The 16,878-nt window shown below is 54.8% G+C and overlaps 5 protein-coding genes across 5 annotated transcripts; 4 read left to right on the top strand and 1 right to left on the bottom strand.

Annotated features, from left to right (window-relative positions):
- Positions 1 to 173: 173 nt before the first annotated feature.
- On the top strand, positions 174 to 5,482 carry BKA78DRAFT_246869 (clathrin heavy chain; the record flags this gene model as incomplete). Its single annotated transcript, XM_066884255.1, has 6 exons — positions 174 to 212; positions 268 to 288; positions 351 to 377; positions 438 to 5,033; positions 5,083 to 5,202; positions 5,252 to 5,482. 6 exons carry the CDS (start codon positions 174 to 176, stop codon positions 5,480 to 5,482), a joined length of 5,034 nt encoding a protein of 1,677 aa, XP_066748212.1.
- Positions 5,483 to 6,490: 1,008 nt separating this feature from the next.
- BKA78DRAFT_84805 (pyruvate carboxylase) lies at positions 6,491 to 11,261 on the top strand. The gene is made up of 6 exons (XM_066893851.1): positions 6,491 to 6,898; positions 6,958 to 7,250; positions 7,478 to 8,052; positions 8,110 to 9,278; positions 9,338 to 10,635; positions 10,695 to 11,261. The coding sequence occupies exons 1-6, from the start codon at positions 6,754 to 6,756 to the stop codon at positions 10,797 to 10,799; spliced, it is 3,585 nt and encodes a 1,194-aa protein (XP_066748211.1). The 5' UTR covers positions 6,491 to 6,753; the 3' UTR covers positions 10,800 to 11,261.
- A 1,058-nt stretch (positions 11,262 to 12,319) lies between these two features.
- Positions 12,320 to 13,250, bottom strand: BKA78DRAFT_84798 (uncharacterized protein). Its single transcript, XM_066893850.1, has 2 exons — positions 12,976 to 13,250; positions 12,320 to 12,923 (listed from the first exon to the last, which is right to left on the bottom strand). The coding sequence occupies exons 1-2, from the start codon at positions 13,101 to 13,103 to the stop codon at positions 12,551 to 12,553; spliced, it is 501 nt and encodes a 166-aa protein (XP_066748210.1). The 5' UTR covers positions 13,104 to 13,250; the 3' UTR covers positions 12,320 to 12,550.
- Positions 13,251 to 14,589: 1,339 nt separating this feature from the next.
- On the top strand, positions 14,590 to 15,413 carry BKA78DRAFT_306840 (uncharacterized protein). Its single transcript, XM_066887812.1, has 3 exons — positions 14,590 to 14,851; positions 14,907 to 15,037; positions 15,094 to 15,413. Exons 1-3 carry the CDS (start codon positions 14,795 to 14,797, stop codon positions 15,131 to 15,133), a joined length of 228 nt encoding a protein of 75 aa, XP_066748209.1. The 5' UTR covers positions 14,590 to 14,794; the 3' UTR covers positions 15,134 to 15,413.
- A 21-nt stretch (positions 15,414 to 15,434) lies between these two features.
- Positions 15,435 to 16,771, top strand: BKA78DRAFT_306837 (eukaryotic phosphomannomutase). The gene is made up of 2 exons (XM_066887811.1): positions 15,435 to 15,821; positions 15,911 to 16,771. Exons 1-2 carry the CDS (start codon positions 15,720 to 15,722, stop codon positions 16,616 to 16,618), a joined length of 810 nt encoding a protein of 269 aa, XP_066748208.1. The 5' UTR covers positions 15,435 to 15,719; the 3' UTR covers positions 16,619 to 16,771.
- Positions 16,772 to 16,878: the final 107 nt, after the last annotated feature.

Here is a 16,878-nt window from a genome sequence, read left to right as displayed (position 1 = left end):
TCTATTCCGCACCCGAACCTCTCCTTCTACCGCGACTCACTCACCCGCAAGTTAGGCGCCTAGCTTGTCGGCTTTCTTCTCGTTGATTCCCCTCTCCTTACCTAATTCCCGCGGGCGTCGAGACGTGTTGATGAGCTGGCTTTTCCGAATCGCAATCCCGCAAGCTAGCAGCCATGGCGCCTCTCCCCATTAAGTTTTCCGAGCTACTCCAAGTATGCAGCGCTAGTCTTCCCGGTATGCACAAAAGCTGACAGTTGAATCTCGCAGTTGACGCAAGTGGACATCCTCGTACGTAGACCGCTCGCCGCGGAGGAGACCGACGCCAGAGCTGTGCGCTGACAACATTGTAGCCTGCGTCGATAGGGTTCAACTCGTGTGTAAGTGGACTTGGATCCTGTGGCACTCAATGGGAGGATGCGCAATTGACACCTTGACAGACACTCGAGTCAGATCATTACATTTGTGTCAGGCAGCAGACCGACCAGAACGCATCGCCCGAAGTCATCATAATCGACCTTAAGAATGGCAACAACATCATCCGGAGGCCCATCAAGGCCGACAGTGCCATCCTGCACTGGAACAAGCAGATCATCGCGCTCAAGGCCCAGCAGCGGACACTCCAGATTTTCGACCTGTCGCAAAAGGCCAAGCTCAAGTCGGCTACAATGAATGAGGATGTCGTCTTCTGGAAGTGGTTCAGTGAGACTAGCCTGGGTCTGGTCACGGACAACTCGGTCTACCACTGGAACATCTTCGATTCAACCCAAACGTCGCCCGTCAAGATTTTTGACCGGAATCCCAACCTTGCCGGTTGCCAGATCATCAACTACCGCGTCAATGACGAGGAGAAGTGGTCGGTCGTCGTCGGAATTTCACAACAGCAGGGTCGCGTCGTTGGTGCCATGCAGCTGTACTCGCGAGACCGCGGTATCAGCCAGAACATCGAAGGTCATGCGGCGGCTTTCGGAACCCTGCGTCTGGAGGGCGCGCCGGCGGATACGAAGGTCTTCACGTTCGCCGTGCGGACTGCGGTGGGCGCAAAGTTGCACGTGGTGGAAATTGACCACCAGGCCGGCAACCCTACGTTCCCCAAGAAGGCCGTCGACGTTTTCTTCCCTCCGGAGGCGACCAATGACTTCCCCGTGGCCATGCAGGTGTCGCAAAAGTACAACGTCATTTACCTGGTTACCAAGTACGGATTCATCCACCTTTACGACCTCGAGTCCGGTACTTGCATCTTCATGAACCGCATCTCGAGCGACACCATCTTCGTCACGGCCCCCGACTCGGAGTCGTCAGGAATCGTTGGCGTCAACCGCAAGGGCCAGGTCCTCTCCGTTACTCTTGACGAACAAACAGTGATACCCTACCTGTTGCAGAACCCCGCGAACGCAGAGTTGGCTTATAAACTGGCCTCACGGGCAGGTCTTCCCGGTGCCGACAACCTGTACCAGCAGCAGTTCGAGAACCTGCTGGCTTCTGGTCAATATGCCGAGGCCGCAAAGACAGCGGCCAACTCTCCTCGTGGGTTCCTGCGCACGGCCCAGACGATCGAGCGGTTCAAGCAGGCCCCGGCCCAACAAGGCCAGCTTTCTGTCATTTTGCAATACTTCGGTATGCTGCTTGACAAGGGCAAATTGAACCAGTACGAGACGCTCGAGCTTGTTCGGCCGGTCCTGCAACAGGGTCGCAAGCACCTCTTGGAGAAGTGGCTGGGCGAGGGCAAGCTGGAGTGCTCAGAGAACCTCGGAGACATTGTCAGACTTCATGACTTGAACTTGGCCTTGACCATTTACCAGCAAGCTGGCTCTTCCCAAAAGGTCGTAGCTGCTCTTGCTGAGCTTGGCCGCTTCGACGAGATTCTGCCGTACTCCAAGCAGAGTGGTTACACTCCCGACTTCACGGTCTTGCTCCAGCACATTGTTCGTGTTAACCCTGAAAAGGGTGCCGAGTTTGCGACTGCCCTTGCCAAGGAGGAGAGTGGTCCTCTGATCGACATTGACCGCGTTGTCGACATCTTCCAGTCCCAGGGTATGATTCAGCAATGCACTGCTTTCTTGCTTGATGTTCTGGCACCGAACCTTCCCGATCAGGGCCATCTGCAGACTAAGCTGCTGGAGATGAACCTCCTCAATGCTCCCCAGGTCGCGGACGCCATCCTTGGCAACGAAATGTTTTCTCATTACGACAAGGCCCGCATCGCCTCGCTTTGCGAGAACGCCGGTCTGTTGACCAGGGCCCTGGAGCACAACGATGACCCGGCGGCAATTAAGCGCATCATTGTCCAGACCGACAAGCTGCCCGAAGAGTGGCTGATCAACTACTTTGGACACCTGACCGTGGAGCTCTCTCTGGACTGCCTGAATGAGATGCTGAAGGTCAACATTCGCCAGAACCTTCAGTCTGTCATTCGCATCGCTCAGAAGTACTCTGACCTTCTGGGCCCTACCCGCATCATTGATCTCCTGGAGAAGTACCGCACCGCAGAAGGTCTGTTCTACTACCTCGGCGGCATTGTCAACCTTAGCGAAGACAAGGACGTCGTCTTCAAATACATTGAAGCCGCTACCGCTATGGGCCAGCTCAATGAAGTTGAGCGCATTTGCCGGGAAAACAACTACTACGATCCCGAAAAGGTCAAGAACTTCCTCAAGGAGGCCAAGCTGCCCGAGCAACTCCCTCTTATCATCGTGTGCGACCGCTACAACTTCGTCCACGACTTGGTCCTGTACTTGTACAAGCAGCAGCAGTTCAAGTCCATTGAGGTGTACGTTCAGCGTGTCAACCCCTCTCGGACTCCTGGTGTCATTGGTGGTCTCCTCGACGTCGACTGCGATGAGAACATTATCAAGAGCTTGCTGCAGTCAGTGACTCCTTCGTCGATTCCGATTGACGAGCTTGTCTCCGAGGTCGAGTCTCGCAACCGCCTGAAGCTGCTTCTCCCCTTCCTCGAGAACACCCTGGCAAGCGGCAACCAGCAGCAGGCTGTTTTCAACGCTCTGGCCAAGATCTACATCGACAGCAACAACAACCCTGAGAAGTTCCTCCGTGAAAACGACCAGTACGACACTCTCACTGTCGGCAAGTACTGCGAGGCTCGTGACCCCAACCTGGCATTCATTGCGTACCAGAAGGGCCAGAATGACCTGGAGCTTATCAACATCACCAACGAGAACTCCATGTTCAAGGCCCAGGCCAGATATCTGTTGGACCGTGCTGATCCCGAGATTTGGGACTACGTCTTGAGCTCGAACAACCTCTTCAGAAGGTCTGTCGTTGACCAGGTCATTGCCACTGCGGTTCCTGAGTCTCAAGAGCCCGACAAGGTCTCGATTGCGGTTAAGGCATTCATTAGCAATGATCTGCCTGGCGAGCTCATCGACCTGTTGGAGAAGATCATTCTGGAGCCCTCTGCTTTCAGTGATAACCCGACTCTCCAGAACCTGCTCATGCTCACGGCCGCTAAGTCCGACAAGGGTCGTCTCATGGGCTACATCCAGCAGCTTGAGCACTACACTCCCGATGACATTGCAGCCCAGTGTATCGAGCTTGGCATGTACGATGAGGCTTTCGAGATCCACAAGAAGCACAACAACCATCTCGAAGCCGTTAGCGTCCTCGTCGACCACATTGTCAGCATCGACCGTGCTCAAGAGTATGCGGACCGCGTCGACTTGCCCGAGGTCTGGAGCAAGGTTGCAAAGGCGCAGCTCGATGGTCTGCGCGTGACGGATTCGATTGAGTCGTACATTCGCGCCCAGGACCCGTCGAACTACAACGAGGTCATCGAGATCGCCACTCATGCTGGAAAGGACGAGGACCTGATCAAGTTCCTGAGAATGGCCCGCAAGACCCTTCGCGAGCCACCCATCGACACGGCTCTCGCCTTCTGCTTTGCCAGGACTGATCAGCTTGCCGAGCTGGAGGACTTCCTCCGCGCGACCAACGTTGCCGATGTCGAGGCTTCGGGTGACAAGGCCTACGAGGAGGGTTACCACGAGGCTGCCAAGATCTTCTACACGAGCATCTCCAACTGGGCCAAGCTTGCCACTACTCTTGTCCACTTGGAAGACTACCAGGCTGCTGTTGAGTGCGCCCGCAAGGCTAACAGCACCAAGGTTTGGAAGCAAGTTAACGAGGCTTGCGTTGCTAAGAAGGAGTTCCGTCTTGCTCAGATCTGCGGTCTCAACCTCATTGTCCACGCCGAGGAGCTTTCCGACCTGGTCAAGCAATACGAGAGGAATGGCTACTTCGATGAGCTCATCTCCCTCCTCGAAGCTGGTCTTGGTCTTGAACGTGCGCACATGGGTATGTTCACGGAGCTTGGTATTGCTCTTTCCAAGTACCACCCTGAGCGTGTCATGGAACACCTCCGTCTGTTCTGGTCTCGTATCAACATCCCCAAGATGATTCGTGCTTGCGAGGAAGCTCATCTGTGGCCTGAGCTCGTCTTCCTGTATGTCCACTACGATGAGCCCGACAACGCGGCCTTGGCCATGATGGAGCGCGCCGCCGATGCTTGGGAGCACCACTCGTTCAAGGACACAGTTGTCAAGGTTGCCAACCTGGAAATCTACTACCGTGCCCTCAACTTCTACCTGCAGGAGCAGCCCTCTCTCTTGACGGATCTCTTGCAGGCCCTGACTCCCAGGATCGATGTCAACCGCGTCGTCCGTATGTTTGAGAAGTCGGACAACATTCCCCTGATCAAGCCGTTCCTCCTCAACGTCCAGACCCAGAACAAGAGAGCCGTCAACATCGCCATCAATGACTTGCTCATTGAGGAGGAGGACTACAAGACTCTTCGCGACTCTGTCGAGAACTACGACAACTATGACGCAGTCGAGCTTGCTCAGCGTTTGGAGAAGCACGACCTTGTCTTCTTCAGACAGATTGCGGCCAACATCTACCGCAAGAACAAGCGTTGGGACAAGTCGATTGCTTTGTCCAAGCAGGACAAGCTGTTCAAGGATGCCATCGAGACGGCGGCCATGTCTGGCAAGCCAGAGGTCGTCGAGGAGCTCCTCCGCTACGTAAGTTTTGTGTCTGAGTGTCATTACACATTAGCTGACCTGTGTCTAGTTTGTCGACATTGGCAGCCGCGAGTGCTACGTCGGCATGCTTTACGCCTGTTACGATCTCATTCGCCCCGACGTCATCTTGGAAGTGTCGTGGCGTAACGGTCTCCACGACTTCACCATGGTAAGTTGCACAACATGATGACTTTGAGCATGAATCTGACGTGTCTTAGCCGTACATGATCAACTTCCTCAGCCAGCAGGCAGCGACGATTGATCTGTTGAAGAAGGACAACGAGGAGCGCAAGGCGCGCGAGGCGTCGCAGAACAAGACTGACGAGAGCACTCCCATTCTGGGAGCGTCGCGTCTGATGCTCACGCAGGGTCCGAGCACGCCGGCGCCAGCTCCTTATGGTCAACCGAACGGAATTGCTCCTCAGACCACGGGCTACCGCGCGTTCTAAGGATTCACGAGGGGAATGAACAGACCAGCGACTGCCACGACGTTTTTGCTTTCGTTACGACGGGCCGTTCCATGGGATGATTAGGTGCTTGGTCACGGGCTCTGCATGGATGTGGTCTCGCGGGGCTTTGCTTTTTTCTCTTGGGGTTCCGTACAGGGCTACCGGTTAGGGGGATTTGTACTGATGAGCGTTGACGAAGGGAAAGGACTTTTTTTGCATTTCGAAAAAGATTCACACTTGAACTGTATTCTAATTTGGCTGCTCCGCCTTGGGACAGTAAATGCTGCATCTGGTTTCTACACTGATCAAGAGGAATCCTGATTCCGCTCGGCGAAGGTGAATAATTGGCCAGGACCCCTGTCGGTGGGGTTGCTAGGCGTGATTGGGATTGGAATGTTTCGAGTCAGCTTTCCCGCTCTGGTGGACGTGTTACAGAGAGGATCGCGATGGAGCAAGGCAGGGCAGACACGAAATAGACAGCATGGTACAGAGAGTTGGCGGAGTGTTTCGTTGGGATCACGGGTCAGACGGGAGGCCTGCTGGCGGAGCGGCTGAGGGGCGGGCTTGGCATCAGCGGTGATGGGAGGTACAGTGGAACGGGCAGCAGTGGGATAGCGACGCGGTGACGATGTCGGGGTGGTGCGAATGTGGGTAGGGCCATTTATAAAGCTGGGCGCGTCGGTGGTGGAGGTGACGACAAGTGACAGTTACAACTTGGGGCGATCGACACTTGGATGGACACGGCGCAAGGGGGCTCATGCGAGAATACACCGAAGACCGATGATGACTCTTTTTCACCCCCTCATAGCCGATGCAAAGCGGTTGATCCGAGGGAGTCATCACTGATGTTTTGAGCTGGACGAAGGGAAGGCGACGGAGAAGAGTGCCGAAGGGCGCGAGAGGCGTCAAAACTAGAGGCCGTTCAAGCTGCGGCGCGGGGCAAAGCCAACCGGGTGACGGGTATGAGGTTGAAAGGAAACTTCTTCCATGTGTTTTTTTGTTGGTTGCATTAGTTTGATCATTGATCAATTGTTATCGCAACGGGCGGCCAAAGCTCCCAGCAAGCCCCAGCCTGATGCAATTGCTCGAGCTTTTGCTTTGGCTGTAGCTACCCCTCCTGCCTACCCTGGGCACACCTGGCTGGCCCGCTGGCTGTACCCTACGTCAAGTCAAAAAGCCCGCCGTGCCCTCCAATCCTCTCCGTTCGTCTTCTCTCGACACTCTCCGCCCTTCCTCACTTCCTACCCTCCCAATCGCTCGAGCTGCCCACCATGTCGGACGGCATCTGGACCGACAGGCGTCCTAGCCAGGCTGTGGCCGTCGTTGACGACGATGACGACCATGTCGACAAGAAGAACTCTGTCCACCAGCGGTTGCGCGCCAACAGCTCCATCATGCAGCTGAAGAAGCTCCTGGGTGAGTCCGTTTCATTGATTGCGCCCGCGACAATGCCAATGCTTAGACCAATGTACCAGTCGCCAACCGTGGAGAAATCCCCATCCGTATCTTCCGTACCGCCCACGAGCTGTCACTGCACACCGTCGCCGTCTACAGTTATGAGGACCGTCTCAGCATGCACCGTCAAAAGGCGGACGAGGCCTACGTCATTGGCAAGCGCGGCCAGTACACTCCGGTTGGAGCGTACCTCGCAGGCGACGAGATCATCAAAATTGCGTTGCAGCACGAAGTGAACATGATTCATCCGGGTTACGGCTTCTTGTCTGAAAACGCCGACTTCGCTCGCAAGGTGGAGAAGGCTGGTTTGATTGTGAGTGAGCTCTGGATTTTGTTTACGAAATTCTGTTTGCCCCGTCATTGGCCGCCGCTATCCACCCACTAGCGCCGCCCAGCTGCCGCATGTGGTATGTGGGCGGTGCTGCAACAATGCTCAGCACACTGCAACCCTTGGCGTCACCCTGCCAAGAGCCTCAACACCTGCACGACGCGACGTCGGTGAGCTGCAAGTATCCATTGCTGACCGTGCTACCACTACAGTTCGTCGGTCCCAAGGCCGAAACCATTGATGCGCTCGGTGACAAGGTCTCGGCGCGTAAGGTCGCCATCGGTGCCAACGTTCCTGTCGTCCCGGGTACCGAGGGTCCAGTCGAGAGGTACGAGGAGGTCAAGGCATTCACTGACCAGTATGGTTTCCCCATTATTATCAAGGCCGCCTTTGGTGGTGGTGGTCGCGGCATGCGTGTCGTGCGCGACCAAGAGAGCTTGAAGGACTCCTTTGAGCGTGCAACTTCCGAGGCCAAGTCCGCCTTTGGCAACGGCACCGTTTTTGTGGAGCGCTTCCTTGATAAGCCCAAGCACATTGAGGTCCAGCTTCTCGGAGACAACCACGGAAACGTGGTCCACTTGTACGAGCGTGATTGCTCTGTCCAGCGTCGTCACCAGAAGGTCGTCGAAATTGCCCCCGCAAAGGATCTGCCCGTCGAGACTCGCGATGCTATTTTGGCCGATGCTGTCAAGCTGGCCAAGTCGGTCAACTACCGCAATGCAGGCACTGCGGAGTTCCTGGTGGACCAACAAAACCGCTACTACTTTATCGAGATCAACCCCCGCATGTGAGTCCACAGAAGCTCAGTTTCATGTTTCGGGATAACGAGCTAATGCCTGTACAGCCAAGTCGAGCACACCATCACTGAAGAGATCACGGGTATCGACGTTGTTGCCGCCCAGATCCAGATTGCGGCGGGAGCAACGCTCGCCCAACTTGGATTGACCCAGGACCGCATCTCCACCCGTGGGTTCGCCATCCAATGTCGTATCACCACTGAGGATCCCGCGGGCGGCTTTAAGCCTGACACGGGCAAGATTGAAGTCTATCGCTCTGCTGGTGGTAACGGCGTCCGTCTCGACGGTGGCAACGGTTTCGCCGGTGCAGTCATCACTCCTTTCTACGACTCCATGTTAGTCAAGTGCACTTGCCATGGCTCCACCTACGAGATTGCTCGGAGAAAGATGATCCGTGCCCTTGTCGAGTTCCGCATCCGCGGCGTCAAGACCAACATTCCTTTCCTTACTTCGCTTCTTACCCACCCTGTTTTCATTGACGGCAATTGCTGGACGACCTTTATTGATGATACCCCTGAGTTGTTCGCCCTCATTGGCAGTCAGAACCGCGCTCAAAAGCTGCTTTCCTACCTTGGAGACCTTGCTGTCAACGGCAGCCAGATCAAGGGCCAAGTCGGCGAGCCCAAGTTCAAGGGCGAAATCAAGATTCCCACCCTTCACACCAGCGACGGCAAGGCCATCGACACCACTGAGCCATGCCCCAAGGGTTGGAGGAACGTCCTTCTCGAGAAGGGCCCTGAAGGATTCGCAAAGGCCGTCCGTGCCAACAAGGGATGTCTGATCATGGACACGACCTGGCGTGATGCTCACCAGTCTCTGCTCGCGACTCGCGTGAGGACCGTTGACTTGCTCAACATTGCCAAAGAGACTAGCCACGCCTACTCCAACGCCTGGGCTCTTGAGTGCTGGGGTGGCGCCACCTTTGACGTCGCCATGCGCTTCCTCTACGAGGACCCCTGGGACCGCCTGAGGAAGATGAGGAAGCTCGTACCCAACATTCCGTTCCAGATGCTTCTGAGAGGTGCCAACGGTGTTGCCTACTCTTCGCTTCCTGACAACGCTATTGAGCACTTCGTCGAGCAGGCCAAGAAGAACGGCGTCGACATCTTCCGTGTCTTTGACGCTCTCAACGATGTTGAGCAGCTCGAAGTCGGTATCAAGGCCGTCCTCAAGGCTGGTGGTGTTGCTGAGGGTACCATGTGCTACAGCGGTGACAGTAAGTGCATTCCTATACTTATTCTCAATCACACTGTTTGCGATGCTAACCTGACTTAGTGTTGAACCCGCAGAAGAAGTACAACTTCGAGTACTACATGAGCCTTGTCGATAGGATCGTCAAGATGGGCGCTCACGTCCTTGGTATCAAGGACATGGCTGGTGTCCTGAAGCCCAGGGCTGCCACCATGCTCATCACCGCCATCAGGGAGAAGTACCCCGACCTGCCTATCCACGTGCACACTCACGACTCCGCCGGTACCGGTGTCGCTGCCATGGTGGCCTGCGCTCAGGCCGGCGCCGATGCCGTCGACGCTGCTACTGACAGCATGTCCGGCATGACTTCTCAGCCCAGCGTTGGTGCCATTCTCGCCTCCCTCGAGGGCGGTCCCCACGACCCTGGTCTTGATGGTCACGTCATCCGTCACCTTGACAGCTACTGGGCTCAACTTCGTCTCGTCTACTCGCCATTCGAGGCTGGTCTTACCGGACCTGACCCCGAGGTCTACGAGCACGAGATTCCTGGTGGTCAACTCACCAACCTCATCTTCCAGGCCACTCAGCAAGGTCTTGGTGAGCAGTGGGCTCAGACGAAGAAGGCCTACGAGGAGGCCAACGACATCCTTGGCGATATCGTCAAGGTCACTCCCACTTCCAAGGTTGTTGGTGACTTGGCTCAATTCATGGTGTCCAACAGCCTCAGCAAGGACGATGTCATTCAGAAGGCGAGCCAGCTCGACTTCCCCAGCTCTGTGCTTGAGTTCTTTGAGGGTCTCATGGGCCAGCCGTACGGTGGTTTCCCTGAGCCTCTCCGTTCGCAGGCTCTTCGCGAGCGTCGCAAGATGGACAAGCGTCCCGGTCTCTACCTCGAGCCCATCAACTTCGAAAAGATCCGCAAGGAGCTCAAGGAGAAGTGGGGTGGCGCCAGCGAGACCGACCTAGCCAGCTACGTCATGTACCCCAAGGTCTGGGAAGACTACAAGAAGTGGCAGAAGCAGTACGGCGACCTTTCGGTTCTGCCGACCCGCTTCTTCCTCTCCAAGCCTGAGATTGGCGAGGAATTCCACGTCGAGCTGGAGAAGGGCAAGGTGCTCATTCTCAAGTTGCTTGCCATCGGACCCCTCTCCGAGCAGACTGGCCAGCGTGAGGTCTTTTACGAGATGAACGGTGAAGTTCGCCAGGTCACCGTCGAAGACAAGCACGCTGCCATTGAGAACACCAGCAGGCCCAAGGCCGACATCAACGACAGCAGCCAGGTCGGTTCGCCCATGGCTGGTGTTGTCGTTGAGGTTCGTGTGCACAACGACTCCGAGGTCAAGAAGGGTGACCCTGTCGCTGTTCTCAGTGCCATGAAGATGGTGAGTACAGTCATTGTTCCAAAAACCAAACTAAATATGTTTGCTAACGCCCCCGGCAGGAAATGGTTATCAGCGCACCGCACTCGGGCAAGATTGGATCGCTCGAGGTCAAGGAGGGCGACTCGGTCGACTCCCAGGACTTGATCTGCAAGATTGTCAAGTAAACACTCTCGGCTTGCGATCCATGAGAGTGAAAGGGGGTGGAGGACGACTTGTGGCATCTCCTCCTGACCTGCCCCGCCACGACTTGGACACGACTTGCATCTGTACCATTTCTATTCAAGAACGTCGGCGATCAGTCCCCTGTCGCCTTGTATCAGCGCCGATTTCGCGCAAGGAATTCATGGGAGGAATGCGGATCAAAAACATGGAGAGGAATGGATTGACGATGACGTCTTAGACTGCGGCAAACCGAAACATTTGCAGGGCGACTGGGCCACGTTGGCTTCGGTTGCTTGGTCTCTCATTCCATTGGCTTGCGCTGCCTTCCTCCAGTCTGTACGTGCCTAGTACCTATTCATAGCACCCTAGAATATACACGGGTTGAACAGGATCTCTTTGAACTTGTGTCCATGCGCGTCGCGTACTAGTGAGGCTCAGCAAGATGTGGCACGCAAGCTTTCGGCACCTCCACTGCCATACCTGAAGACTTCCTGCCCCTTCGAAATCAAGAACATGCCGATTTTTGACGCCTTTCACTCAAAGACTGAAAGAGTCAGGCCCAGCACTCCCATTCGCCACCCACGCATTCTCCAGATTGCTCTATCTTCTCAAACTAACTCGTACATCACCTCCGACCAGAGACCAGACTGATCTTGCTCCCAGCCTGCCCCCTGATGCAAATACACATTGACCACGTTTGCTCCCATCGTCATGCTAATGCGCCTCACTGTCCCCATCTTCCTCAACGCATCGGCTGCTGCCACACAAAATCATGATCGCGAGCCACAATCGTGACAGCTCCGGTGCGCCATCCGTGATCGGGCTTTTGCGTGAGCCGCAAACACACCGACCGTTGTTGCCTTACTTGCCACGACCTGGTCTGGCCTACCATACGACTGACTGCCACACCATGCCTTGCAATGCCATGCCATGTCATGCATCGAGTCTACCTTTGTTGCGGCGTCCATCCAGCTGGGCGGTCAGCTAAAACAAACTAGCCGCAGCGGTAGGGGTATACATCCTTGTCCATCGCGCATGACGCGTTGACTGAGTGGGTGGACTAGTTGCGAAAATCGAGGCTAGTGGTTTTGCCTGCGACCAATCAGGATTCAGGAATACTGCAAAAGCTGGAAATATTGTGGTGTTTGGGTTGAGCGATGGTGGGCAGGAGGTGAGGATGAGGGCGCCGTTTGGAGGGTGTTGACTTCGAAGGAGATGATGGGCTGGTGTCTTTCAGTGTTTGACTGAGATGTGGGTCGACTGTTGTTGAGGGAGCGACAGCGTACCGACATCTTAACCCTGGAGCATCGGAAAAGAGGCCTTCAGGTTTCTTTGAAGGTCGAAGATGAGGAGCAGTCCACCGACACTGCTGTTTGCCTGCCACCACCTCAGGTGGAAATCAGGGCCCGCGATCTAAACACAACAGTCTCCACGGCGCGGCTATCAGACTTTCTTCGGCCGCACATTGTCCCTGGATGGTGGACGGGCGGGGCGCTGGTTGTGTTCTTTGAGTGGCTGGAGGATAGCGCTAAAAGCGAGATGGTGGGTGGAGTTGGGACGCCTGATTTGTGGGGTGCATATGCATGTGTGTGGCCTGGGTCGAGAGTATGGAGGGTCAGATGTAAGTTACCTCTTGGGGTGGCTGGAGAGTGAGTGTGGGTGAGTCGCAGGGTGGGAGCGAAGGAGGTAGACGTGGTGACGAAGTTCTTGATGGAGCTTGAAGTTCGTATTCTTGGAACTGATCCAACCACAATTATACCTCTCGATCTCCAGGCAGTCGTTTCCTACCGCAATTCTGGATTCTGGTACAGGAGAAATTCCCGCAGTGTGTCTTGCCAAACTCTCTTTCCAGCATTGTCAGACTCCTGTATAGCGAGCGTTTGGACAGTCTGCTCGAATTCTGTAAAAACGGCCTTATGAAGTTGGTCCACTGGAAGGCTGCTTCCTGAATCGTCCATCTCTTCTTGAACGGCACGAAGCTGGGCTTCGGGTGGTGTGAGAGATCGTCCGTCTCGGAATTTTTCACCTGGATGTTGCTGCAGTGGATGTTGTTCTTTCTGTTGTACAAGTGACGGGCTGAGGCTGTTTTCTGTAACTCGTATTGCTTGCCATTGTTCGACCCGCGGCTGTATTGCGTTAGTATATGACGTTGCAAGCCTCTTCCCTAAGGCCACTTACATAGTACGCGGTCTCGTGGTCGGATCGTTCAGCAGATGCAGGAGCTCTCGTCTCTCGTTTAATAACTTGATTTGCGAACGGCGGGCCCCTTTACAAGAATGTGGACCTTGCAGATTCGACGATTTCATCACATCGTTGGGCTTGCAGTGTTGGCTGAACGGTGTCCACGTTTCCAGGCTCCTTCCTGGGTTGGAGTGTAGTGATCCAAATCCTCAAAGAAGAAGCATCAGTGTCTTCATGTTCCTCTCGTTGGACGTTCCGCCTATTGGTCAACTTCGCAGGTGGAAGAGGCCCAACACTGTCAGCAGCCTTTCGTTTGAGACTGCGCATCGTTGAACAGGTGCTTGTCATTGATCCAACACAGTCAAGGTCGGCTGTCAGGCGAGAGTTGACGTTGTTCGCGACGAGCCCCTCATTGGTGATTACACTTTCGGAGGTTCAAAGCCTAAGACAAGCTCAAAATCCCAATTGGTCGGTACTAATGACTCAGTCCCACGCTGCACACGTCTTTGTAAGAGCACGAGGTGCTCGGGTGTTGGGGATGTGTCTAATTTGTCCGACGGCACTAGTCCGCCGTGGCCCGTCGACCGAAGGCCGAGCAGATATGTTGCTTGGTCAAGAACGCGGACGAGCAATCCAGAACGTCTTTCTTCTCCCGCGCTCGGCGTGTGCAATGGTGCGAGACTCGTCCGGCCTTGAATGGTAGATAGCGGTAAGCGGTAGTCCAGACCCGAATACGTGCAACCGAGTTGGACCAATTACAGGAACTGTAGACGATGGTGGACAGAGATATCGGAGCGACTTCTGCTCAGAATCACACCGGTGACCTGGCCATCTCCAGTAGAACAATTAGACTTTGGCAGCTTCGCGTCGCGTGCCTTATCATTGCTATGCAGTCGAAGCTGTCTTCCTATCGAGAAAGTGTTCGGGCCTATTGGAGTAGAGGAAGCTTCTAGCTCGAGTCCGACGGGGAAAGCCCAGGTTGAATTGAGGCTGCAAAAAATAGGTTGTGGGCGGACAGTGTCCGATGCGACCGGGTTTCGACAAGGGAGGTGGAGCTTTCAGTTCCTGGGGTTGCGCTGTTCATCTCCCCAGATTGCTCCAGACATGTGCTTCTGTTTTGGGTAAGGCATACACACACCACCACAGCCGCCTTCGTAATCGATGAATGGCATTTGCAGCCATTTTTTTTCGATCGTTTCTCGATTGTTTTTCGAACAATCTCTTTAATGTTTTTAGCACGGTAGTCAGGGTCCAGACGAAGGAGCGGCACCGCCGATGGAAGCACGAGACCATTGTCGCTGGCGATCGCTTTGGGCATAGAGAGTGGTATCGCACCGACTGGGGACTCTGATCTGCGCAATAGTTGATCCAGCTTTGTGCATCAAGGGCGAAGGGCGGGCCGGAGCACATTAGCGCGTTGGACAGATGTCGATGACGAAGCAAAAGCGCTGATAGGTGCGTCAAAGGCACGACGGCCGAAGCCCCGGTCCCTGACGCATGCCAATGGTTGGCTGGCGTGGTCCGCCGTTTCCGCTTGTGGACGCTGGCGTGAGATTCCTGATGGCGGGGTATGGTGCTTTTCGTCATCAGTCAGTGCCACGGCCCTGCGCCCTGGGTCAAGTCTGGGCTGATCGTGGTCCAGGGATCAGTTGCTTTGGAACGCGAGGGGAGGGGTCTGCTTGGGATACATAAAAGACGCAGAGTTGCCCTTTTTCTCTGCATCAAACAAACGTCTGCCCTCTCCGAGTTCAGCAAGAAAGCAAGACAAAGCCTCCAAGTTTCCATCTACTTCATCACTTCATTCCAATCAACCAAAATGGTCGACAACGGAACTCCAGCTTCTCCTCCTCCCACCACTGGTGGCCGCCGCAGGGTATGATTCAATAAAATCCTTAGTGATGATATCACGGTTCTGACAATCTGCATAGTCTTCCACCGCCTCCGAGAAGTTTGCTGCTCTCGAGGCAATCAAGCGTCAAAACGAGAGAGCTGCAGCAGCACGGGCAAGCTTCAGTGATCAGCAGAGGAAGCCCGGATTTCTTGGTCAGATGTGGATGAAGTAAGTGAAAAAACTAATAAAGAAATGATGAGTATCTGTGCTGACGTTTGAATTAGCTTCACGAGGGGTCCCATTTCTCCACCTGACACCAAGTAAATGCTATTTCGATTGAGAACCTACTGTGGTAGAGAGGACAACCTTGAGTAAGGGGAAAGGATAACAGATGCTGGAAGAAGGAAGAAAGCGATGGATGAAACGATTTTGGATGATGGGTTTGGAGTTTTTCGGCGTTGTTTTTGCTGAAAGACATGTACCTGTCCACATTGTATCATGCCATTAGGCGTTAAGCTTGTGAGCGTAGCAATGAAAACGATTTGCCACAAATCAAGCGAAGGGTTTCAGCACGTTGTGCAAAATGCATCTGAGCCGATGTAGAGGTGACGATCAGACGTCTGTGACGATTATGGACAAAAGCGAGGGAAGGGGGCGTGAGGTACCTTGCACAAACACAACAAACAGGCCAAGACTTGCGGACCCACTTCAGACCCTAGCGTCTGCCCCGCGATCCATCATTTGGTCCCTGGCTTCGCGCGGGCTGCAAACTGTCCTTATCCCCAAAATTCACCTCACGATTGCTCAAAACTGCCCGGCTCTACTTTTTCTCTCTCGTTCAATTGACTATTACGTCTCCCGCAAATTCGACTTAACTTTCCCTACGTTCGTTCCATAAAACACCTTGAAAATGGCCCAAGCCGCGAGCATCTACCCCCCTTTGAACCAACGGCCTGTCAATAACACCGTCGTCCTTTTCGATGTTGATGGCACGCTGACACCGGCGAGACTTGTGAGTTACCACGTCATCAAGCTGGAGAATCCCCAATTGCAAGCGGTTTTGTCGCGCCAGACCCCAGACTGACGTAGCCCCACCTCTAGAGCGTCTCCCCCGAAATGCTGCAGCTCCTCTCCGAGCTGCGGCACAAGGTCGCCATTGGCTTCGTCGGCGGCTCCGACCTGGCCAAGCAGCAGGAGCAGCTGGGCACGCGCGAAATCCCCGTCACGACCCTCTTCGACTACTGCTTCGCCGAGAACGGCCTGACGGCCATCCGCATGGGCGAGCCCCTCGCCTCGAACAGCTTCATCAAGTGGATCGGCGAGGACAAGTACAAGCAGCTGGCAAACTTCATCCTGCACTACATTGCCGACATGGACATCCCCATCAAGCGCGGAACCTTTATCGAGTTCCGTAATGGCATGATCAATGTCTCGCCCATCGGCCGCAACGCCTCGACCCAGGAGCGCAACGACTTTGAGGCGTTTGACAAGGAACACAAGGTTCGCGCCGCCTTCGTCGAGGCGCTCAAGCAGCGCTTCCCCGACTTGGGTCTGACGTTCAGCATTGGCGGCCAAATCTCCTTCGACGTCTTTCCCCAAGGCTGGGACAAGACGTACTGCCTGCAGCACATTGAGAACGAGAAGAATCTGCCCGACGGCGCCGAGTTTACGACCGTCCACTTCTTTGGCGACAAGACGTACAAGGGCGGAAACGATTGGGAGATTTACGAGGACCCGCGGACCATTGGTCACAGCGTGAAGAACCCGGACGAGACGGCGGCGGAGCTGAAGAAGCTGTTTTTCAGCTAATGGATACCCGGTGCAAAACCAGTGCAATGGTCACCATGGAAAAATAGGCGTTATGGACATGTTACAGGCATACGTAGACTCCTAGACTAGGGAGAGATGTGTAGAGTGGACTAGAGGTCATAATACTCAATAAGATATACCTTCAAAATCACATCGTCACAAGAGACTCGGATACGTCGCACAACTGATCTAGGGGGGCGCAAAAAGACACATAGACTTCGGAAGCTCGGAAGGGGGACTCGTAATGAAACCCAGTCCAG

This window comes from Phyllosticta capitalensis, assembly GCF_038381095.1.
Source record: "Phyllosticta capitalensis strain CBS 128856 chromosome Unknown BKA78scaffold_2, whole genome shotgun sequence".
NCBI lineage: Eukaryota > Fungi > Ascomycota > Dothideomycetes > Botryosphaeriales > Phyllostictaceae > Phyllosticta > Phyllosticta capitalensis.
This window is presented reverse-complemented; position numbering and strand designations above follow the sequence as displayed.